General features: G+C 42.6%; 1 protein-coding gene across 14 annotated transcripts in view; it reads right to left on the bottom strand.

The window, feature by feature from the left end:
* TMEM65 (transmembrane protein 65) overlaps positions 1-23,809 on the bottom strand; it is a 73,341-nt gene extending 49,532 nt beyond the window's left edge. For 2 of the 14 annotated variants that reach the window (XR_012672260.1, XR_012672261.1), the window contains exons 1-3: positions 23,296-23,803; positions 20,030-20,269; positions 193-237 (exon numbers count right to left, since the gene is read on the bottom strand). Coding sequence is in view for 8 of the 14 variants with exons in the window: in XM_075141192.1 (XP_074997293.1) it covers positions 193-237; positions 20,030-20,269; positions 23,296-23,641 (631 nt within the window). In the remaining 6 variants the exon portion in view is untranslated. Of the gene's footprint in view, positions 1-192; positions 238-20,029; positions 20,270-23,295 lie in introns of all 14 variants that reach the window. The other 12 variants (XR_012672263.1, XR_012672264.1, XR_012672262.1 and 9 more) reach the window with 12 other exon arrangements.
* Positions 23,810-24,439: the final 630 nt, after the last annotated feature.

Below are 24,439 nucleotides of genomic sequence, written 5' to 3'. Positions count from 1 at the left end.
AATAGTGCATGTTCTCCAGCTGAGGTGTTACGAAATAAAGAAGGCAGGGTGACTGCTGGTGCTTGCTTTGGTTTTCTGTTACTCCATACGACAGGGATGAGGACAGACCAGCACTTGTAGGAGAAAGATGAAGCAATTCAAAGACAGACTGCACAAGTACTGAACCACATTCAACAAACATTCTTCTTTTACCATGTTTCAGTTGTCCTGGAGATGGTGGTGCAACCTCCAACTTCTCTAGAGAAGTCAAAACGAAAGGAGAAAATTAGCTAGTTCATCACAAATCCAGTTTATTATATTACAAAGTGTTTACCAAATTACTAGCAGGCAAAAAAGCAGTTATGTTATTTAGCAGCTTTAAAAAAAGAAAAATGCTTCATATCTACATTTTTATTATTTTTACAAAACATAACATGATATTAAAAGCCACAAAGCCTTAGAATGATATTACAAGATTAAACTAGTATAGTGATTATGCAAAGTAACAGCATACATTAGAAGCAGCTCAATAGCCATATTTATTACTGAAAATTAGAAAAACACACCAAAATTAGAAAAAACAGGACATCTAAAGATAATTGTGTTTTATTATTTGTTTTTAGAGGTCCTCTGTGCGTGCATCAGACAAGCTGCTTTCCTCCAGAGACAGTCTGCAAAAAAACCCCTACCACTTCTGTTCTGACAGAAGGCATCTTTCAATAACTAGTGTGAGAATAAAAGAAAAATACTATGACATTAAAGACCACTGATTTCAGTAGCAGCAGATCAAGTTTGGTCATTTGGTGCATGTTTCAGCTATCCTGGCATCAAACCATTAAGAGCTTGGAAGGGCAAGGACGTCACTCCTGAACCTGATAGAGTACTCTATAGGAAGCTAATGCAATCTATCAGAGGTGATGCACAGAATGCAGCAGCAACAGCTACCCATTTCACAGGGGCAAGGGAAAGAAAACAAGGTACTTTTTTAGGCTTTTATTGGTTTGGGTTTGGGGGGGGGGAGGGGGGCGGTCGTTTTGGTCGTTGTGGTTTTTTTTTTTTTTTAAATGTTGATATTGAGCATAAGACCCCTTTTAAAAAAAAGTTGCCCCAATATCTTCCAGTATTATGAACCCTGAGCTTTTGAGAAATTGCTTCCATACTTGTGATTAGGTAACTTCCATGGGCAAAAGTAAAAAATGGTAAAACATGAGAAGAGCCTACAAGAAGTATCCAAATTTTACTTGGGGCAGCCAAGTACATGAAAAGACAACGCTACAAACACAGGCTGTGAATCATTTGAGCATATGTCTGAACTGTGCAGACTAGAGTATCCCCGCATCCAAGTCACTCCTATATTCAAAGCTATTGTAAAGGAGAAACCAAAATATTAACTTAAATTAACCTGGGGGCGGGGAGGGGAGAAGGTTAGACCATAGCACTAATATTCAGCCAACCAGGACACTGACTTCCAAAATAATTTCATTAACTTAAGGTCTATAACAACTTTCAAGCTTTAGCAGTTATTGAAGAGCTGCTTCTTCCCTCTGCCCAACAGATAAACTACCTAAGCTCTACAATCACCAGTTGTACTCATCATCCAAGTGGGAGAAGTACAGCCCAAATACTACAGAAATAAAGATTCCCCCCCCCCCCCCCGAAAATGCCAAGGAATTCAGAGATTCAAACCTCAGGCTGGTGCAGGAACAAAACAACATCCCATGGTAAACAGAGGGGAGCCCTGCAAGAGCCAATCTTCCAAAGCAGCAGGTGTCACTGGTGCCCAACAGCCAGAAAATGTCAGACCAAAATTTTCAGCATGTGTTCAGGAAAGATGGGACTGAGGGCGGGACCCATTTTCCCAACACAAACCTCTCCTGTGCTTGTCTGCATGTGGTCTCCCTCCACCCCCAAAGATTAAGCAAAGCTTTTACAGAGCATGGAAAAAAGAGAGAGCTGTCTGTATACACCAGTACTGCCCTTTCAGCAGCTTTTCTCAGAGACAGCAAATTCGTACAACACTGGGGAAAATCAGAGCCGCTTTGAGCCAAAGAGATTAACTGAGGCCCCAGTTTCCAAAAGCTTTAGATGCCCTGGGGGCGGCCAGGCAACTTAAGCCAGCACTATCACATTCCTGATGAAGCTTTCCTAACCTCCTCTTGCTCCCTCCTGCTGGCTGCCAGGGAGGGAATGAAAACCCAAAATCACAAATTCAAGCACAGGAGGTCACTGAGAGAGTGCTGCCCTCACGGCGTTCTGCTCTGTTGGGAAGCTATCACACCAACCAGCATGGTTCCTTGGCTTCATGGGACACTGCCACTGAAACCATCCCCACTGAAGTACCATCTATTCTTCAAGTCTAGTCCTCCATATACAAGGATTTAATGATAAAATGCTGTAACGGCATACATAAACTTCCAGGAAACACTCTATTTACGTCTGAGGAAGACATCTTTTCATAGTTTGCCCCGATTATGATATCCAGTTAGTTAATTTAGATAATTCCCAAGTGAAGTATTTTGGATACCACCACATTAGATAGAAGACTAATCGGTTTGTCACACAATACTACAAAGCTCTAGAACACCAGCCTTGTGGATTTAACTACAACTGATGTTTAAATTTGATAGCACATGGCAGTCTACATAAATACACTCTATTCAGTGTAGCCAGAAAGCTAAAAACCAGTGCATAATCAATTTTAGAAGCTTATTACCAAAAGAAGGAATTGAGGACAAGCATTTGGTAGGAGAAAAAAATAAATCTTTTACATCTATGAATAACGGGAGTTTCAAGACACATTAACTAAAAAGGACATAAACCTCCTCCTTTAGAGCATAAATCAAGGACTATTTTGGATTGGTTTTAAAAGGAGGGAGGCTGGGGGACACTACTTTGGGGGTACAGGAGAGATGAGTTAGTGCAAGATAGAGGGACACAGCAAGGGATCAAATATAAGCAAAACTTACTTCATCATTGACATAACATGTCTTGGTGGTGTGGGATTGTGCTGGTTTGGGCTGGGGTAGAGTTAATTTTCTTCACAGCAGCTGGTATGGGGCTATGTTTTGGATTTGTGCTGGAAACAGGGTTGATAACACAGGGATGGTTTCGTTATTGCTGAGCAGTGCTTACACAGAGCCAAGGCCTTTTCTGCTTCTCATCCCACCCCACCAGCGAGGAGGCTGGGGGTGCACAAGAAGCTGGGAGGGGACACAGCTGGGACACCTGACCCCAGCTGACCAAAGGGATATCCCATACCATATGACGTCATGCTCAGCACATAAAGCTGGGGGAAGAAGAAGGAAGGGGGGGGACGTTCGGAGCGATGGCGTTTGTCTTCCCAAGTAACCATTATGCATGATGGAGCCCTGCTTTCCTGGAGATGGCTGAACACCTGCCTGCCGATGGGAAGGAGTGAATGAATTCCTTGTTTTGCTTTCCTTGTGTGCACAGTTTTTGCTTTACCTATTAAACTGTCTTCATCTCAGCCCATCAGTTTTCTCACTTTTACCCTTCCGATTCTCTCCCCCATCCCACCAGGGGGGAGTGAGCGAGTGGCTGTGTGGGGCTGAGTTGCCGGAACCATGACAGGGATTCCTGCTAAATACCCGTTTTGTGAAGCAGGGCACCTAAGATGCTTCAACAACACTAGGGCAGTCAAACATTAAAAGAGAGGTTCCTAAGGACAGCATGGTGGCACCATGCTCTGGAGACCAGACTGTTCTAGTCCAGCCATAGGGAACTCTTGTGTAGGTAACAGTGTCTTCCTGCCACATCCATAAGAACCTTCTTTTTTACAAGAGAGTCTTGCTCATCAAGGAAGCGTGCCTGACATACAGCTTCCCTCATCATTTAGCTAAAAATTGATCTGGGAAAAAAAATCTGGGATCACATGTATTAATGAGACAGGATAAGAGAAATCTGACAGAAGATGATCAGATAACTAAGTGCAGATCAACCCTGCTCACGCTCCGGAGAGGGAAGCTCCAATCCTCTCTGCCTGAGCCAGGACCCATCTCTAGCCTGGAGAGGACATCTAGTCCCACCCTGCTCAAAGCAGGGCCAAATCAGACCAGGTTCTTCAGGATCTTGTTACACGGTACTTGCAGGACCAGGCTCAAGGAAAAAGCTGTCCTTTGTGGAGCACCAAAACAAGCCTTTAAGCACAAAGACGACTTAACTGACAGCTGAAGTACGCTCCGCCACTGTGAGGTACAGAGCACTGCCTGCTACGGGGAAGGGGGCTGGACCAGCTCAGCTCTACTTGCAGAGGCCAAGGCTTAGTTTAAAGCTGGGACATTGGGAGGAAAAAAAAGAATTAAATCAGAGAGAATTAAATAACCACTGTTGCATGAAAGCAAGTAACCTTTTTACAGAATCACTTCCAATACCACTTCTTTAAAGCATAACATAACTTTAAAATTCTGCAAGACATGAAGGCACCAGAGGAACACATCTCTTGGAGAGCCAAAAAAAATTCTTTAAAGCAATTTTTTAAAACTCTAGATAGCAAAATGTATTTATTCACAGGAAGTTGTTCTATGTGAATTTTCAAGGCTTAGCAAAAAAACAAGAAAAAATCTTCAGAGAGCACAGCAAAGGGAACATGCCCTTTGCTTGTTTTACGGGAGGGAAAACAAAAATCCAAATTGCAAAACGCCCTTTCAAGAACTGAATTCAGTCAGAATCCAACAGTTCAGAGTTTAAATGTCTGGGAAAAAACCCTAAAGTACTCCAGTATTGCATTTCACAACAGCCATTTACCAGCTCGTCCTGTGCCATAGTGCTAAGTAAGAATTCATCTAATCACAGAAGGAATAAAATGAAATGGCAGAGTAAGGAATACTGCTGTTTTCTAACTGACATTCATTACCATAAATGAAGTTATAAACCAAGGTTCAAGTGCAATACAGGTCAGGAGCCCTGAATTAGCAAAGCTTGGGGAGCAGGGGAAAAAAAAAAAATCTAACTGCCCCTTAAATTTTTTCTTGATCTTTTTTGAATTTACAGTATCACTTTTTTGCTAACTAAACATTTACTTTTTTTTTTCCTTTTGTTTTAAACTTAGATAGAACCCAGAGGGGGAATATAAAACTGTCCACATAAATAATACCATTAGCCACAACTTGGCCTAAATCCAGCAAGCTAAATTAACCCTGCCAATTGTAGCCAATTTACACCAAGACAGTACTTGCAATTTAGTTTTAAGATTATTCTTCTTAGCTGACAAAAACCCCAACTGACTAACAGGTAATGGATGCATTTATTCAGACAGTTGGTGTAAAAAAAAAAAAACCAAACAACCAAAAACCAGAAAGTTGTCATCACCGGTTTTTGAATTATCAATTTTTTAAGAACTGGCATACAAGGGAACTTGCAAGCCTAAAGGCACATATTATTATGTTTTATTCAAATTGCAGCTAACACTGCCATAAAATTTTATAGCTATATCTGTTACTGTCACTCAGGGGCAGGAAACACATAACAGTGATAACAGGTACTATGGCCAGGGCTACCCTAGAAAGATAAATGCTACAGCTGAGTATTGTTAAATCTAAGACAAGAATATGAGCAGTGTTTTATAGATTTTTAAATAGTGACCAAATTGTTAAGATTAATGATTTAACAATGACTATCAACTAGGTAAGGAGGAAGAATATGAAAGATATTAATAATCTAGATCCATTATAACCTTACTGTAGGCTCTGAAGGTTAAGTGTCTCATCTGAAAGTTAAGTGTCTCATCTGGGTTTTGTCCCAAATGCATCAGTGTTTCCTCCAAAAAGCCTGTCCAGGTCACTTCAGCAAATCATTCAGATACACACCATGGAGACAGCAAGGGCTTCACTTGCACAGAACAAGAAATCAAAGCAATTGTTGTGTCTATCAAAAAGAGGTACTCCTGTACATGTGAGCTCATAAGAGAATCTTTATCTGCAAAATTCGCGATTGGAGCCTAGAAACGAGATGTGTGTTACTGCTTTGTTCAGTATCTAGAGGTGGAACCTTAAGAGTAAATTCTGACTATGATGTATGAGTTCATTCACAGAATAAGCTCATAAGGCACATCCCCATCCCGCTTTGTTCCTCCTCTGTTTTTCTCGAGGTTTTAACAAAAACTGCAAAAACCTCAGTACATACAGTGAAACACAAAATTGAAAAATCACGTCCACTGATCTTCAATTGGGTTCCCTTAATACTCCAGATGGGAAAAAACAACCCACGAATTGACAGCAAAGAAAAAATTCTGCATCATTTGTTATAACTCACAAATGGTTTCCTGTTACTACAGTAATTAAGGCATGAAAGAATGCTGACTCGTGCAGTGCTAAATATAAACTTGGCTGTTAGCCCACTCAGTCACATGCACACAGGAAGGGAAAGCTGAGCAAAGCATTATTAAGAGATGAATAGACAGCAGACATGATAGAATAATTTCTCTGCTACCCCTGAAAAGATAACTATGTCCAAACAAATATTCTGCATAAATAGGACACTATGGGCATTAAAGACCTTTTTTATACTCTCCCTAACAATGTAGAAAATTACACAGTGATTACATGCTGTCTCCCTCCCTGAAAAACCTTGAAGTAGCAGAAGATATTATCATCTTTATTTGAAACTACTGTTATACCTAGGGGACCAAGCGCTGAACAAGCTTTGCAGGAATGCTGGTTGCTCCCCAGTTCTCTCCTGGCATCAGCCAACTAATTCCCTTCAGAACAAAACCCAGGAGTGATTTCAGGAATAGTTCACTCCCGGGATCCTGTCCTAACAGGTGGGCAGCCTGGACATCTGGGCCCCAGGATAAACCCAGGGCTAAGTGCCACATAGAGTGGATGCAGGAAGCCTGCTCCAAAGCAAAAAAACAGCCCCTATGATTGGGAATATAACTACTCTGTGCCACCTCACCCAGTGGTCAGTAGTTACTCCCTAGAACAGATGCATTCAGCAACAGAAATGTACATTATTTCTCACCAGATGCGGGACAGTGTAGGTTTAAATATCATAGAACTTCCTTTCAACTTTATCCGCAGTGCTTACTGGAGGTTCATCATCAATTATTATGAGTATACAATACACTTATCCTATTACCCCTTCCGAAAATGTGATACACCATTCATATCCTTTTAAAGATGTTTAAGAAAACACAGAGAACTAAGGTCGAAAACCTGACCAGAAATCTAGGAGAAAGCATAAAATGCAAACAGGTATCCAGAAATCCAAATCACTGTCTTCATCATTAAGAATTTTTTTCCTGATCTAATCCAATTCTCTATCAGTGCCTTATAAACTTAAAGGTCAGTCTTTCATGTCCACTCAAGCAAAATAGGATTTGCAGTGATTGGCTTAACAAGGTCTCAAGCCACAGCTGAAAAAAAATACAAATAAGATGCTTGCCTCAAGATTCAAGAGGGTTAATCAGCTAAAATGACAACAATGCAGAAAGGACTTGCAGTTTTCAATAAAGATGCAGGGTAAGGATAAAAATACAGAGTTTGAGCTGTCTCCTTCAGAGAGAAATGGAAAATGTCAGAAAAATAGCTGAAGTATTTGTATAAAAATGCCAGAAACATGGTAACATTGATAGGAGATTGAACAGGAACAATAACGTGGTATTCTGATCTGTGCATTCCACAAGTGAATGGTTATATATTATTTGACAAAAAAATAAAAAATACGAAGGTACATGAGTGCTGCCAAGAAATAAGCTGGCTGTAGCAATTCCCTGACTGGAGTGAGCCATCCACAGAATCAAAAACTCTCTGCCTCAAAAAACCAAATACTCGTCATCCCAAATGGAGGCTGGGTCTCCTTTCCCTCCTCACCCTCTTCATTTCAATGCTCAGGGACTGCAATGAGTTCCCAGGAGCTAGAGGAGGGACACCTCTTAAAGGCATAGCAAACTCTTCTATCTTTGAACGCATCTTCCCCTAGGATTATTAACACCCTCCCCATTAGCTATGGAAAAAAACAGGTAAGTACTTCAGACTAACATTAGAGTGGAATTAATCTCATCCGAATATACTCATCTAACTGTGTTTCAGTAAGATGAGGTGTTGCTACTTCTCTGTCAGCACTGATCTTTCTTGGGCCTCTCTGGTTCAAGACAAGTATCTATCAATCACTTCACCGGTTTGCAACTGAGCAGAGCAGCAGCTCAGCAACAGTGTTGAACTGGAAACAAATAAGATCACAGTATCTATGTATTATCAGGGTGTGAGATTAGGTTTTCGTCTGTCCTCTGTAGCAGGTTCAAGTAAGAGGATAAGCAAAGCAATTCTGTGGGATACCACAAAAGATTTTTGTTAACAAGAGTTATCGGAGCTCTGCGCCCAACCAAAGAGATCGGATCTAGTAGAGGCTTTCACCACCTTTAAATAGGAAAGCGTTAAGCATCACTGATGCCTACATATTAGTGCTCATGAAATATCTAGGGAGGTGTATAAATAATAATAATATCATTTATTTAACGATATTCCCCCCAGCCCCTGTTCTAAAAAAGAAATCTGAGTAGTTGAGAGATTATTTTGTTTATTCCCACCCCTCCTCTCCCTTATGCCCTTCTCCCACCTGCCCCAAACCACACTTGTCTCCCCTGGAAAGAAGGGAGGTAAAAACAAAAAGGTAATTTATGAAGACGAGGGAGCAGCGTTGGCTTTCAAGCCCAGGGGCATGACCCTGTGCTCGCAGCCAGCAGCACAAGCACACCCCCCTGGAGGACGAAGCTCACTGATGACAGCCTTTGCAGCACCCGGGGGAACAGGGACGCTCTCTCCCACACTGCCCTAGCACAAACCAGAGCATATTAATAACATGGGGTGCTTGTGTCTTGTAGCAGCAGCAGCAGACCACATCCACACTACACTCACTGGCTTTTTCCTACGCACTTACTGTTTATACTGTCATTCTCAGGCACAGAGTGTGAGCTTTTGCCTTTTGCAATACCCAAGGGTCTTGAAATGAGAAAAAGTGACTTTGTTAGTATGAAGAGACATGCATAGCAATGCTTACTGTAAGAACAAATCCAAGGCTGGCAAGAGCAGCGCTTCCCGCAGCCACTGGTACCAGCAGCACCTGTACTCAGGCAGCAACAACCCTGCCAACAGCCACCACCACATGCAGGCAGTTACAGCAGTGCAGAGCACCTGGAGGGGCAACTGGTAAATTTGATGGGTTTGGTGGGATTTCCCCCCCTCCCTTTAAGAGAACTCTGCTATGATCTTTATAGTAAGCTGAAGACAAACTGCTATTAAATCACATACCATTAAGTATCAGCCTTAAGCAGAAAGTTTCATTCCCTGTGCAAGGATAACCTTGGAAGGAAGTAAGCCTGCAGAAATAAGCTTCTCTGAAATAATTTTAAATGCATACAGAGTTTATTGCTTTTCATCTCAGAATTAAGACAGCTATCAGAGAGACAGAATCAGAGAGACAGAGCGGACAGATAAACTGAACGATGTTCAAACATTTTGTTACAGACTCACATTAAGTGTAATTACACTCCCAATTTTTCACTGCATTGGGGCACTAAAGACAAAAGGATGAGCTCCCCTGAAGTCCTTAAGAAACTATTCGTACCTGTCACCAAAAAAGAACACCGTAAGAAACCACTGACAATTTAAGTTCCAGCCATAAATTACACTAAATGCCTAATGAATACAGAACGCAGTAGCAATGAAGTTATTAACTCTTAACCTACTGCTAGAGGTAGCGCAGTAGATTCATCACTTGGGCACCTTTCTTCTTCCCTTCCTCGCGTAACTTAGCAAAGCCTCTGGCTGCATTTGTGAAACTAGTCAGACTTCAACATCTGACTCTCTGCACAGTCAAAGCCAAGCTGCAATGTCAGCTATCTTTGGCGAACAGCTGAAGGAATGAATATTATATGATATAATGTAAAAATAGATAAAATACACTTTACATGGAACTTTACCTCAAAGTGTTTTCTTTTGGCTTTTATGTTATAAGAATATGGAATATCTGCTAGGTTGTTATGCAGCTGCATTATTTAGTAATTTATTCTGCATGTGAATTTTAAGTTCTGCTCAAAAGAACTTCACTCTGTTCATGAAGATGATCTGAAATTACTAAGATTGTTGATTTTGTAAATTAAGTCATAAAAATAAGAAGAAGCAGAGAACAAAGACTACTGGGCTCTAATCTTCCTGTAAGTGAACAGTTCTGACTAAGTTCACTTTTAACTTTTTCAAGCAATTGTCTTTATTCTGCAAGACAAAAAAGGAAAATTCTGGTCAGAGTTTCGGCAGCCTTTGGTAAGCACGAGCCTTCCCTCGGGAGGATTAACTAGCTCAGTTGCAAGTGCATCTCTGCAGCTTCCAACTGCAGAGCTAACACAAGCTTCAGCCCACGTCACACCACTGCAAGTCACAGCTGTGCACACACTCCCTCTAAAGCTGCTTCGGGACCTCCACTCTATGAAGTACCACACATCTGATCCATTTATTTAATTCCAGTGTTGCTCAATCTTCCCATGAAAATACCCAATGCCAGTCTATGAAAGACTGGGTTCCGCCACTTAGCACAGTCTTCGTTTTTCAACTTTGCACGTTTTCTCGTTTCCACTGCTAGTTTTTTTTTTACCTGTTCCTTTGTCACAGTTTCCACTGTGAACATGCAGCAGACTCCTACAAGCACTAAAATCACATGCTCCACCTCCAGTTCTGCTAATCAGCTTGAAAATTATTAAATTACAAACACAAACCCACAGCTAAATCCAAGGTTTTCTGCACACATAAGCCTGTTTTGTTTTCTGCATGAGAGGAAATATGGAATCTCATCTAACACTTTTCCCCTTGGCAGTGGAAAGTATGCTGTGGCACTAGTGTATTGCCTGCACCAGTGATACACCTGTAACACCAGTATTTACTGGAGACCTTAATGAAATTTGCGCTCCTACAGTTTTTTTCATGCTGTGCAATGGGGGCTGATCTCAGTGTGCCTCCAGCATCCTTCCCTCCCTCCTTCTCAGCTGCTTCTCCAAAATCTGGGCAATATTTACACAGCCTCTTCTCCAACAGCAAGAAAGGGGATGGATTCAGGCTGAGGATGCCTTTTGCAGTGCTGAAGCAAAGCGCTATGTGATACAGGGCGGCAGCCACTGATCCCAGAAGGAGTAATCCCGGAGAGAGCGCCTGAGGAAAGGAAAAGAGAGACAGCTCCCTACTTAGTCACAAGAGGAATTTTTAGGTCAAAAATGCTCCCAAATATAATTGCAAGTACTTGACAATACTAAAAAAGTAACCTGGGAGATCAAAACAGTATTGCTTACTAGTGCAAGTCACCAAATACGCTGTTTGTGACACAGAGGGATCCCAGAACAAACTCCCACCTGAGGCACAAAAACCCTCATGGCACTTCCCATAAGAAAACAGGAAAGGCAGAACCTTAGATCAAATACAAAACTGTACCTTGAAGTGATCTAAAGTCATGTTGCTGCTGCAGGGTGATTCGATACTTTTCTTTCTGTTCCTAAATTCCCTCCTTTATTCTAGCACTTGTGTTAAGCCAGGCGTAGAGCCAAGCCCAGAGAAGAACAGCAGTGCTAGCATGAAAAGCAGAAACAGGACTTGCACACTCAGGTTTTTGGGGCAGGGCGGACAAGAACAGGACACTCCCTTTGCACAACCTGCGTGAAGCCAACAGTAAATCCGCACCATATAGACAAGTCACATCTACTACACATCAGCTCATCCACAGCTCATCTGTGCATGCTCTTATCCCACAGTGGGGAAGCCATTTGAATGTTTTCCTCCGTGGCTGGGAAAGAATTATTAGGGAGCTTTTTTTTTTTTAAAACTGAGCTTTTACACAAGGTCAGACATAAGTCGCAGTAAAACTCAGCCATATTAGTCTCCAACTGCAAAGCTGAATAAGCAGCATCTGGAAACAAGGCTGATATGACAGGTTCCTAGCATCCAACCCAGAGCAGTAAACCAACAGTGAAAACATTACAAATCCAAAGACTTTTTTTCTTTCTGATAAACCAGATCCAATGAGTAAACAAGTAGTCACATATATTTCCCACCGGAACCGGTCATCTTTGACACAGGCCATTTGTGCTGTATCACAACCACAAATGTTCCTTTGTTACGTTCCTTCTGTTCAGGGAGAAGGACACAGAATCACAAGAAGTTTGTCTGACATTTTCAAGAGGAAAAGGTCACCAGGCTGATTATACCACCACCGCCACTTTTGCAGCTACCTATTTATTTTATTTACTTTACTACATGAAATACTGTAAAATAGGCAATATGAAAATTGATGTTGGGGGGAATTTCAAGCTGCTCTCCCATCTCTTCTCTCTGGCAAAAATCTTTATTTATTAGGCAAGACGGCTGTGGATCCAGCTGGCAATTCTTACATCTCTTCATCTTGAACAAAACAGTTAATTTTACATTTGTAACATCACGTATTTACTTGTGCTTTGTAAAAATCAGCCCATTGCCAGGACTTAATGAAGCAAAGAAACAGCTGGATTGAAAGGCTATTTGCAATCTGAAAATACAAGCTGATGGTATTTAAAAGAGCAGCTGGCTAAAGAAATTGGTTTGTTCCATGCACATTTCTCTCCACTCTTCCATGAAACCCAATAAAGCCAATAAAACACAATTTCTACCCATCCAGATTGCCATGAAAGATGGGATAATACCCTAATGGAGACTGACGATTCACACTCTTAGTGTAAGATGAGTTACAGTGAACTGGCCAGCAGTAAGAGATGGATCACTGCATAGAACCAAAAGCTATCAAGAGCAAGTAACTGAAAGCCATGAACAAAAAAGTTATTTCAACAGTACAGTAACCAGAAAATGATGTCTAAAAGAAAAATGCAGCAGGTCAAAATGCAACAATTACCTGTTGGTTGACAGCAAGCATTTGGAAAATACCAGAGCTTTGTGGCAACACAACTTTCATCAACACGCCCTGAAGCAGACAGACCTCTGTCCGTGGCATGGACAAGAATCACATACTGTGTCCCGTGCCTCTTCCTAACCTTGCCTGAAGGCTTCCCAGAAGTTTTGAAAGAACTGCTGGTGTCCCAACAGGTCCCAGACTATCTCCGAGAAGTGAGCTTTGGGAACCAAAGCCTGGGCCACCGCTAAGAACCATGTCCCTGGCTCCTCTCAGTTCAAGTTGGCCTCACTGTAGAAGCCTTTTTCTCTCAAACTTTCCCACTCTTTTTGAAATGAAAAAGATTTTTCAAGGCTTCGTCATGCAGGAGCCTTCCACCAGGATCACTGCCAAACAGTAAGGCAAGTTTTAATTCTGGAAATGCTTATGCTCCTATCTGACACCCTAAAAGCTACAAAGTATTTAGCAAGCTTGTTGAGGAAGGGTCTTATCCCTGGATACAAGCGGTAGGAGAGAATAAAACAAGCCACTTGCTCCTTATGTCTGCTTCAATGCAACACGAGACTTGCCATAGAATATGTCCCACCTCCAAACGCATAACATTGTAGTCTTCAAATATGTTCCTATTTGCTCTTTTTATTATCTAGAGAGAAACATGTAAGTTTAAAAAAAATGACCTGTTGGAATTTGCCAAAAGCTAAAGCATGTCAGTTTGTCAAAATTAAATTAAAAAACCCTCAAAGAATACCCAAAAAGCAGTGAACATGATGAGCCCATCACAAATGGAAACCAGCAAATGATGCAGCAAAAAAAAATATAGCAAGTAGCAAGTATCAGTATGTATTATGGCTGCTAGGGTGGATATTTTACTAATAATTAACATACAAATATCTAAGAATCCAAAGCAAATGAAAACTGGAAAAAACAGCTGATTTCCTATCCCACGGTTTTGCATGAAATATGCACTCTGCTGGGTTAAAAAACAGTATTTTGTGGGCTTTGCCTTAAAAAGCTCCCCATGTTTCAGAGGAAGCAAGGGTTTTGTTTCAGGCATGAGTTAGTCACATCCCAAAAATTCCAAGGGGCAGTTTTGATGTTAAAGGAAGTTCTCACACACAGCAACAAAATGGAAACAAGAACATGTGCTTTCAGGTTTTTGCTAATTTAAGGAGAAAGAAAAAGGGGAAGCGGCATAAGATAGCTCACACGCACAAGTCCATCTTTCCCCAGTCTGAGACATTTCTTTACCAGCGGGGGCGGGGGGGGGGACGGACCACCAACCAAAAACAAACCAAAACAAAAAAAAAACCCCAAACCAAAATCAGCACCAGAGAGATCCAAGACAGCTTCCTTAAGTACTCTGTTTGCATAATATACTTATCTCGGTTCTTCCATTTACTTTTTCTTTTTAGAAAAGATTTTCTGCTGGAGACACCAGCTGCCTCTGTAGCTCTGTATTTGGATAGATTAAATAATAAATAAGGCTGACTAAAGCTAAGAGTTTTCAGTTGAATGAGTAAGCTTTAAATAATTTCCTTCTTAGAGCAACTCGTAGACTTCCATTTTCTTTTAATTTCGATTACACACTGAAACAATAACTCTGTGTTTACAGAATAAACATGATCCATTTCATTCATGCCTATTACATGGAGATCTAAGTGTTGCTAATCTATCACTCTGAAAGGTTTAAGTTGCATTATAAGTAAAAGTTGCATTTCAAGTGATCTTTCCTAAAAAGACCTAAATCAAAAGCACCCCTCGTACCAGGCAAGATACCTAAAAGGAAAACCTGTCTCCTGATAACTATAAAATGTATTATTTTACACAAGACATACACAGTTGAAGAACAATGGCTCAAGGTATTTTTTTTTTTTTAAACTCATGATTTAAAAAATGCTCATGCATGACAACTATTTTGCACACATCACATGCTTAAACACATGCAAAAGAAGGAAAACTAAATTTTAATTGGAGCAATCTTCTATTTTACCTTTTCTAACACACTAGTTGCAGGGAAAAGCAAAGGCAGCTAACTAAATAATGGTTAGGGTTATTATGTAATATTATTTCTGCATTATGTTTGGACCATGTAATTTAATGCACAGCACTTTACTAGGAAAAGGCATAAGGTAGATGACACTGAGCTTCAAACAAATGAAGCTGTTTCACTGTCTAAAATCTCTGGTCGCGTATTATCTAGAAACTATCATATAGCTCAGGAGAGTTTCTGCAAGATCAGGACTTGAAACACTTCTTTGGTCACCTGAAGAGTAAGTCCACAAAGTATTACAGGTATCACTGAAATTCTTGAGACTGAAGGCTTTATATTAATATAAACAAACAAAACCTCTGTACTTTTATTTATTGTAGCAATACATGCCAACTGCATCAAAACAAGCAAGCAGGAAGTCTGTCAAACCAGCAGCCTGCTGGCCTTATGCAATGCCGTGTCGTAGCAAACACACTTTTTTGTTTGTTGTTTTTTTGTTGTTGTTTTTTTTTTTTTACTGTACCAAAAGTACTGGTCGTCTCTGGTGATACTACCTCCTTCGCTGGCTTCTCAAGTGGTACCAGTGGTTTAGGATATCTGGATGCTACAACGAGTTTTAAAAAGCAAGACAGCAATAAGTCATTATTTAAAATCTTCCAATCAACACTAGAGTATCCACCAGCAAGGAAAGAGCCTTTATAAACACTAAGACAATTGGATTACTCTAGGTCTTGCACCAATTCCACTTGAATGTTTGCAGGCTCTCCTCTGCAAAAACATATGGCAAAGTTTCTGCATTTAAGCAGAGAACTCGGACTAGAACCCACTTTAAGTTATATGAGCAAGTAAAATTTCAGAATACGGAAGAAAACCAAATCACAAGAGCAAAACCTTCTAATACTTAAGTAATACATGCAAGGCCCTGTCCCAAAGTACCATCTGTATTAGCACGAATAGAATAAGCCTCACAAATGGAGTTTAAAGCAGAAAAAGTATTACCAAATCTATTCAAAGTTAAAGTTTTATGAAAATTCTTCTATATAGTTAACATTTCCATAAGATACTAGACATGTATTGAGATGACAACATGATGAAAAATTCAACTTCCCCAAGCTACTCAAATTTGCAGTTTTAGTGTCACTTAAAAAAGGAAGTCCAAATAAATCATACACAGTTGAAATAAAGCTTAAACATGACGGAGCACTGCAATAAAGACATGCAATGTCTGATTGACTAATGCAACACAGTAAGTGCTAGAATGAACAATGAAAATAGAGATTTTTCTACTGCCCAAGAGTACATTTTGGAGGTGAGGTTTTGTTCATGCATTTTTTGCTTTGGAGTTTTGGGATTTGGTTGTGGGTTTTGTTGGGTTTGGTTTGTTTTTTTTAACTATACTTTCACTTCTGAAAGGTTTCTTGGGGAATGGGGCATACCTCTCAGTAGGACTTCAGAAGTATCAAATCTCTTAACTAAGGCACCCCTATGCAGCACCAAGACCTTCCCATGCACTTTGTCAGCATAACGGGCAACCATATTCTTAAGACAGGATGTAAGAAAAGAGAATCTAAAAAAAATTTAACTAAATTTCATAAGTGAGAATCCAACCTAGGGATAAAAAGGGGGTGGAACTGCCACCTCTACCTGTACTCGAGAGTAGCTGCAGGGTTCACTTGATCAACCAGCCTTATCCCTGGTCTCATCATCTACGTAACCACTGCGAGCTGTCAGCAGAGTAAGAATCCAGCTTCCCCCAGCCAGGCTCTGTCCCAGCTCCCTGAAGAGGGCAAAAGGCAGAGCCCTGCTCTTTAACAGCAAGGCCTGGGAACGCCACAGCAGGTTTATGCATCGAGTATTCTAGATATAGAAGCACACGACTGCTAAGGGGCTGAATGTAGCTTATTTCTCCCTATCTTCACCAAGACTTAAGAAAAATAGTGTCAGAGCAACTATAAAAATATATAACTCCTATTCCTTGCTCCTTCCCCACTCCCCCCAGCAAAATGATAGCAATTTCAAGTGAATGGCCAGGATTTAATATTAGCGTTAACTAACACTTAGGGTTCGAAGCCTTTTATAATAGTCTACTTTATCACAGGTAATAAAATACTCAGCATTACATAGATGATCACCATTTGAAAATAGAACAGTTCCACCTGTAGATTTTAAAGAAAATGATCAGTAGAGTCTGTGTAGCCTTCTTCCTTCTGCACACTGCCTTCATGAGAGGGCTCAATGATTTGGGAAAGAAAAAAAAAATTTTAGAAGCAAAGAGAGAAGAAGTATGTGTTTCCATCTGAAACGTAATATTCCTTTTATCACTGAGTATTTTTGGCTCAGCAGTAAGATTAGCAATAGTCCTGGTGTATGCTGTGATGGTCTAAGAACACAAAGGGACTGCACGCAGGCAGGCTGGTAAGAGTTTGTCATTTTACCAGCTTGATGGGGCACTTCAAACTCGCGAATTAGACACTTGCCAGCAGCCTGCCAGAAGACGTTTTCCTAGAATAGCAATCAAACACTAGTGTTAAAAAACACTTTCTTGACTTAGGTCACAGCAAGGGAGAGGTAGATGATCTTTCTCCACACACAGCTTAGAGTTCACCTGTGTACGTTGGGCCTGTAGAGAGAGAGGGAGAAAGAACCGTCCCCACCAGATGCCGTCGTACCTGCCAAAGCACACCAGTTCCTTCTTCTCCCCGCTCAGCGGGCTGGGTGTCATCCCAAGAAACCTCACACTTCCACTGTGAAATCACTCTTTAAACAAGAGCAGTAATTCCAGAAGGATCGAATCACACTTTGTTGAGGTAACACAGATTAAGTTCTACCAAAAAGAGGTATTAAAACCTGAGTGGTATCTAAACCACCACAGCAGATGAACTGGTTGGTTTGTATTAGCAAGAAGCATCTGACTCATGCAACAAAAGGAATCTTTTTCACAGGAGATCACTTTTGGAGTGTCTAAAAACCTCAATGAAATCTGTTTGGTTTTGATGACATTCGCAGTCCTATGAATTAACTTTTTTTTTTTAAAAAGTTGTGGAAGTAGGGGCATCGAGGGTCTAACACTCCCTAAGCTATTCCAGTAAACTGAAGAGTTCATAAATTTAACACAAGATCATAAAACAGAGACGTTTCTTCTGACACCAAAGTAAGATTTCACCCAACAATGGCTAAAAGCTCGCAAATTCCCACAAAAAGATCTTGCCCCAGCTGACAGCCCTATTGAACACATGGATGTGGTACCCTTTACCCACAGCACTAACTTTTTTTTTTCAACAAAGACAAGATGCAGTAACTTGAAGTTATGAACATCTTTCTATCAGAATGCACCAGTTTGGTCAGATTATTTATTAAACCATGTATGGTATGACATACCAGTGCCTTCAAAGAGAATCTAGCTAGGGTCCGCATTCTCTAAGACCTGCAAATTAAATCAACAAAACTAGCTGTCAAGACTGCATGGGTCTGGGTTTTTGCATGTTTTCCAGTTAATACACAACCTCAGCAGGCAGCAAAACAAGCTATTACACTTCAGAAGGCCTTTTATTTAGTGATCACATCACAAAAGCTTTCCATTTAAAATATGAAATGCAACTTGGTGCTTTCAAGGAACTGTGTTCAACATACATACATTATACATTAAAAATATATATACTTTATATATTATAAATATATATACTTTATATATTATATATACACAAAGATATATATTGTATAGCTATTTTATGTAGATGTACACAAAGATGGGAAAACAGGAATTATTTTCCCATCTTTGCAACAAAGTATGGGAAAATAAGGGTTCTCTCCCTACCAAGACCTGAGATTTCTTAGAAGCCCTAGATAGCCATCGTGTTAGTATTATTAATGGAAAACAGTTACATCTGGGCTCAAGAACATTTTAACCCAGCACAGGTAAGAACAACAGTACCCTTAGAAGAAATAAAGATGCAGCAGACATGCTAAGTTTAATATTTCTTATCTAAGCAAGTCAAACACTTTAGTCTTTTTCCTCCTTGTTACTGGGCTTGCTGCACTGCTTAGAAGTGCTTTCATGAATCATTTCATATCATACGCTGGAAACTAAAGGTAGAAAACCTGAATATAAGCCCCTTAAGAAATAAGTTACATCTCTTTTCTAATATCACTCTTCTATAATGGAAAATTGCTATAGAAGGTCAGAGGCATTAAATCATTCTCCATATTGCCAGTAAGATTTTTACACTTTCATCTCCCCCATGCAAATAAGGAGCAACATGAAGGAGGATTTGACTGTCTGTTGCCAACAAAACTAAGCCTTGATTATGGGGCACCACTTCCACAAACAGGAAAGCAGAACTATTACACTTGAAATGAATTGGCCTACTTGCCACTTCAGTGCTTCTGTAACTATGAGAAAGAAAAATACAATGTTTGTATTCAAGTCCACATGCATCAACTCCATCTGGTGTGGCTGACATGCTTACAAGAAACACAAGCTGAAAGTTAAAAACTCTGTTTCAAACCTCTTCTTGGGAAAATGTGAGACCTTATTCACCTTTCCAAGACTGGAAAGGAAAAAAAAGGAAGAAAAGAAAAAGACTTAATGAAGAAGGAAAACTAAACCCAGGTGGGAAGGTCTTGCAGCTTTCTTCAAAAAGAGCAACTTAGTGAGGTTTTGACTAAATTTTAAGATAGTTGGCAAGATACAGATTATAGACTAAAACAGGACAATTCTCAAAATATCTTCTGAGAACAATTCCATCAAGATTCAGTTTCATAGCCTTCCCCACAGCTTCTCCTATGCAAAACTCATCTATTATTTCAACTCAGGCTTCCAGGTAAGCAAGCACAGCTTCATAGCCATCCTTTATCACAAGCTCACAGAGAGCTCTGTCTTCTGACTGAAGCACTAAAACAAACAGAAGAATCTCAGTGTTTATTAATAAAGTCAAATTTCAACAGCTTTCCAGAAGCTAAGCTGTTTAAACTGACTGCTAGTGCTCGGCATCTGGAAGCTCCAAGTGTCCAGACATAAACATCCAGGTAAGACAAGGTGATGGAAGGAATACATTCCAAGCTATCCCGTCACAAACCTCTCCCCACCTACAGCTTTTGTGACTACAGGGCAAACGGATGCGTTAAGTTTCAAAAACGCTTCAGAGACTCACCTAACTTACAGGTCAATGGCTACGACTCACCTACCTGAGGACCGTCCTTCAGCGTAGCAGCCGCAGCAAAGGATGGTTTTCCCTGTAGCCTCTGCCATTAGCGGAGGCCACAGATAGTGTGTCCTGTCATATTTCGCGCTAGGGCAATTAGTTGATGGAACTGCATCCTTCTGGTGGTAGGCCTGGGAATGGGCTGAGGAACAGGCCCCCTTTGGTTCTTGATGTGCCCAGGTCTCCCCATATTGCTGACAGCTTCCCCTAGCTGATATGGGGTCTGTTAGGGCACAGAAGAGGTAGTGAAGGAAGAAGGTCAAAACTTAACCCAACAAGGACTGTGTTAAGAAGGGTACGGACTAAGACCTCCCTTTCCATATAGAAGTATGAAAAGATCACAGGCATGAAACAAGCTTAAGCATAGTAGCAAAACTGCCTAGGCATTTCATGATTGAGGAGAGACCGATTTTCCGGAGTCAAAACAGGACACAGGAATTTACTCAGCAGGTAGACAAGTGAATTTGAAGGCAGCATTTGGATCACTTTCATTGGAAATCAACACAAGATTAAAACTAGTCATCTCATCTAAAGAATCAGCTACTGGGAGCTACAGCATGCTGCCACTGAGTGAGAAGATCGAGAAGAAACCGAACATCTCCAAAACCATTTTATCTTGATTGAACTCATCAGCTGTAAAAATCAAAAGTGACACTAGTAGATTGAAGAAAGTATTTGGAAAGCAGGGCACAAATACCTCTCACCCCCCATCTACTACTGACAATCACAACCCATGTACCTAGTTAGACCATTCCTATACAGTCACCATTTCAATAGCAGGAAAAAGCAAACATACAAACTATTACCTAACCATAATAAAGCATGTGAAGTACAGAATGTCAGCATCTAGCCCAGAAATCAGATCACTTTCTCGCCAGTGCAGCCCTTCTATTCACTTTGTCTCCTTCTGGCACTCCTTGGTGTTGAGAGCGATGATACACATCCGACCCTGGCTCTATGTTCACGGCCTTTCTTCACATAAAACCTGAATTCTGTCGATATCAACCCTCTACAGAAAACAGCTCCGGGCAATCCATCCCCCCCAGGGGCATCTGGCATTACCAATCCCTTCCTCGGCCCAGAGCAGCTCGCACATGTGTGCACCAAAGAGGATCCAGTGCTACGATGGGTGCATCTAAATGAAAGCAGAGCACCTATTTTACCAGCGTTGAATGATTTCTGTGCCACGTTTCCTCTCTTGTTCACGTGATTTTAGTTCTCTAGAGTATCAGGGAACATACACAAGGTATGCACTATAGTTTTAAGGTTTTTTTTTTCCTCTAAGTTTTATTCAACAGACTTACTAGAAGCCCTTCTTGGTTATGATTTTTCTTTTTCCACAACACATGAAGAAATATCATTTCTTAGAGTTAAAAGCTGACAGCTGTTATCATGCTGCAGTCTGGTAAAAAAAACATGAATGGAGCTGGCTAAAGGAAAAGGTTATTTTCAAAAAAGTCTTATCAAGCTACTAGATGGGCACCTACGAGACTACAAAGCCCACAACTGAGGTTTTGTTGGAACGATCTCTCCGGTGAGATTAATGCTCACAGTTTCAGGCACAAGTGAATTGTAATTTCCACTAGAGGAATAAATTTGCAGTTTACTAATAAGGTCCCCTGCAGTACAGTCTCTAAACTCAAACTAATGCTTTTGTTACTCTGTCTTCTAAATTCTGAATCACCACAAAGGCACAGTATTTTTTAGAAACAGACTTTCATACTATAGCTAACAGCAACTGAGCAACAAGATATTAAATAGGACTATCTGTTGAATTCTCTCTGTATAAACCTTGAGACATTATACTGAAATGCATTTTAAAGTCTCATTTTGATATCCACCACATGATCTTCCAGGTACACAGAAGGACTGCAAGAAACCCTGAGCAGTAACTGCCGAGATAGAAACTCACACAAAAACCTCATGGCAAGAACCCTTCAGAGGCTGAGAAGGATTTATTTAAGAAGAGTATTAGTTGTTAGTATTCAAAAGTTAGTGTCAACTTACAGCTCAAAGCATACTTCCCACTATATTGGAAAACAAATACAACCGATTCACACTCTGCAAAACAGCAGCGCTGCTCCTAAAATGAACTGTTTAAGTGAACTACTCTGGCTCTGACTAGAAACACTAGTGTTTGTATGCAAGTGTGCTACAAACAAAACCAGAGGTACCTGAAAAGGTTCTGTCTCTTCGCAAAAGCAGCATTTCTATGGCTGACCCCTGGACCTGTTCTCTGCCCACCACAAGATTTCTTCCAGACGTGTACAGAAGAGCCACAAGGCACAGAAATGCCCTTTCCAAGGGCACGCTACTATCAAAGTCACAAAGAGGCCTAGATCAAACGCACACTGATCTCTTCAGTACCTGCTATCATCTCTGTTGCAATAGGGATTGTAAATTACAGCTAAGCATCAGAACCTGAAGTACCAAGGTTGTAATTAAGAGGATTTGGTTTTGTCAGGTTTTTGATTTGTTGAAGCAAAAGTGTCAAGTTGGCAAGAACAGTTGGATCAGACAAAAAAAATCACCGTGAATTATTTTAATTGGTGTTGCATAGCACCATAGCACACAGCATATTCAGAGATAAATCTATGAACCTCCCCAGCACATACACATCTTCCTGCATAAGAACCAACACTTCCAAGAAGCGACACCGGCAAGCAGGCAGCTCTCTGTGCAGGGAAGTGTAATTCATGAATGAGCTCCCGCAGCACCCGCAACCCAGCGTCTCTCAAGAGGCGTGAAATCAGTTCACTGCTGCACTCGTGTCAAGAGGATTTTAAGAGACACTTTCCTACTCCCATGCCAAAAAATGGCCACCCGCGCCTCTCCGAAACTCCTTGTGAGATGACAAACACAGCGAGGATTTGGCGCGCTGGGTCGTTTTGAGTTCTGAAGGTGCTGCAGATGCTTCTGGAAACTAAATTTCAGGTTGTGTGCCTCATTTAGACCCGATTACGCTAAAACACACCGGCACACGCCTCTCAATGCCTTGTCCTGCGGGAGTTTCCTACTCGCTCGGCCGCCCGAAGGAGTCGCTCGGGCGAAGGCGGCAGGACCCGCCGCAGCCACCGCCAAACTTCGGGGGCTCAGTCCCCCGCACCGGCCCGGCCCTCCCCACCCCCGCCTGCCGCCGCGGGGCCGCCCCCCGCCCGCTCGCCCTCAGCACGGCCCCGGGCGGGGAGTGGGGCGGCGGGTGCCGGCCCTCAGGCCGCCGGGCCGGGGACTGAGTGAGTCGCCGCTCACCTTGGGCGATGGCAATGGACTCGAAGCGGTGCAGCTCCCGCAGCAGGCAGCTCCGCTCGGTGGAGTGCAGGCTGTAGATGAAGTCACGGGCCCCCTGCGCCGTGTTCAACGCCTCCATCGGCTCCTTCTTGGGGTGGGTGCCCAGCGCCCGCCCGGGCGGCGGCGACCCCCACGGGAGGAGCAGCCCTTCGGCGCCGCCTCGCAGGCTGCCCAGGCGGCGGCGGCAGCAGCAGCGCGGCGGGCCACGCAGCGAGCCCAGGCAGGAGGAGGGTGCGGCGGCGGCAGCAGCGGCGGGGCCCCCCGGCCGCCCCAGCAGCAGCGCCGCCCGGCCGAGCCACGCCGACATGGGGCAGGGGAAGAGCGCGGCGCTCGGGCCGCCAGAAACGCCCGCCGCGGAGTCCCCGGGCCGCGCTCCCGCGGCTGTTTCACCGGGCCGGGGAATCCGCACCCAGTCACCGCCCCGCGGCCGCTCCCGCCAGCGGCGGCGGCGCCGCGCCGCGCCCCGCCCCGCACTCCGCTCCGCGCCGCCCGGGCCGCCTCAGCCGCTGCCGCCCATGGTCCCACGCCGGCGGCAGGGCGGGGCGGAGGGCGGCCGACAGGGGGCGGCTCCGCGCAGGCGCGGTGCAGGGCGGTGGCGGGCGCCGGCGCGGCCTCACTCGCCCCGTCAAGGCGGGCGCCCTGAGGGGGAGAGGGAGGCCGCGCCGGCGCCCGCTACCGCCTCAGGGCTGGGACCAACGGTCCTCGCCCCTGAGGGGGAACTCAGGGAGGAGGAGGGGAGAGCCGGGGCGCGGCCGGTCTGAGGGGCGTAGATTAGGGAGGCAGTGGGGGTTAAGCACCTGCTGTCCTCCAAACCCCGGCGCTTGGCGAAGCTCCCTCGCAAACTCTTAGTATATCTGTTCTTAAGGTACCTGTAAGCCCACAGGACTTCTTCGCGGCAACAAGATGTTTCCCTGCCCGCGCCAGCCTCCAGCATCGTACCAGAGTAACGGAAACAAGGTTTTGCTTGTCTTTCCCACTTTCCAGGCCCTTGCCTTAGAGTATGGCAGTGTTGCGACATCCAGTTTTTGGTTTAGTATGCTTTAGCTGCATATAGCATTGTATTTTTTTTAATTCATTGGCAGGCATTGTGTTGAACCATCCAAAA

Source organism: Calonectris borealis, chromosome 2, assembly GCF_964195595.1.
Source record: "Calonectris borealis chromosome 2, bCalBor7.hap1.2, whole genome shotgun sequence".
NCBI lineage: Eukaryota > Metazoa > Chordata > Aves > Procellariiformes > Procellariidae > Calonectris > Calonectris borealis.
The sequence above is the reverse complement of the archived record's forward strand: the minus strand, read 5'-3'. Positions and strand labels throughout refer to the sequence as shown.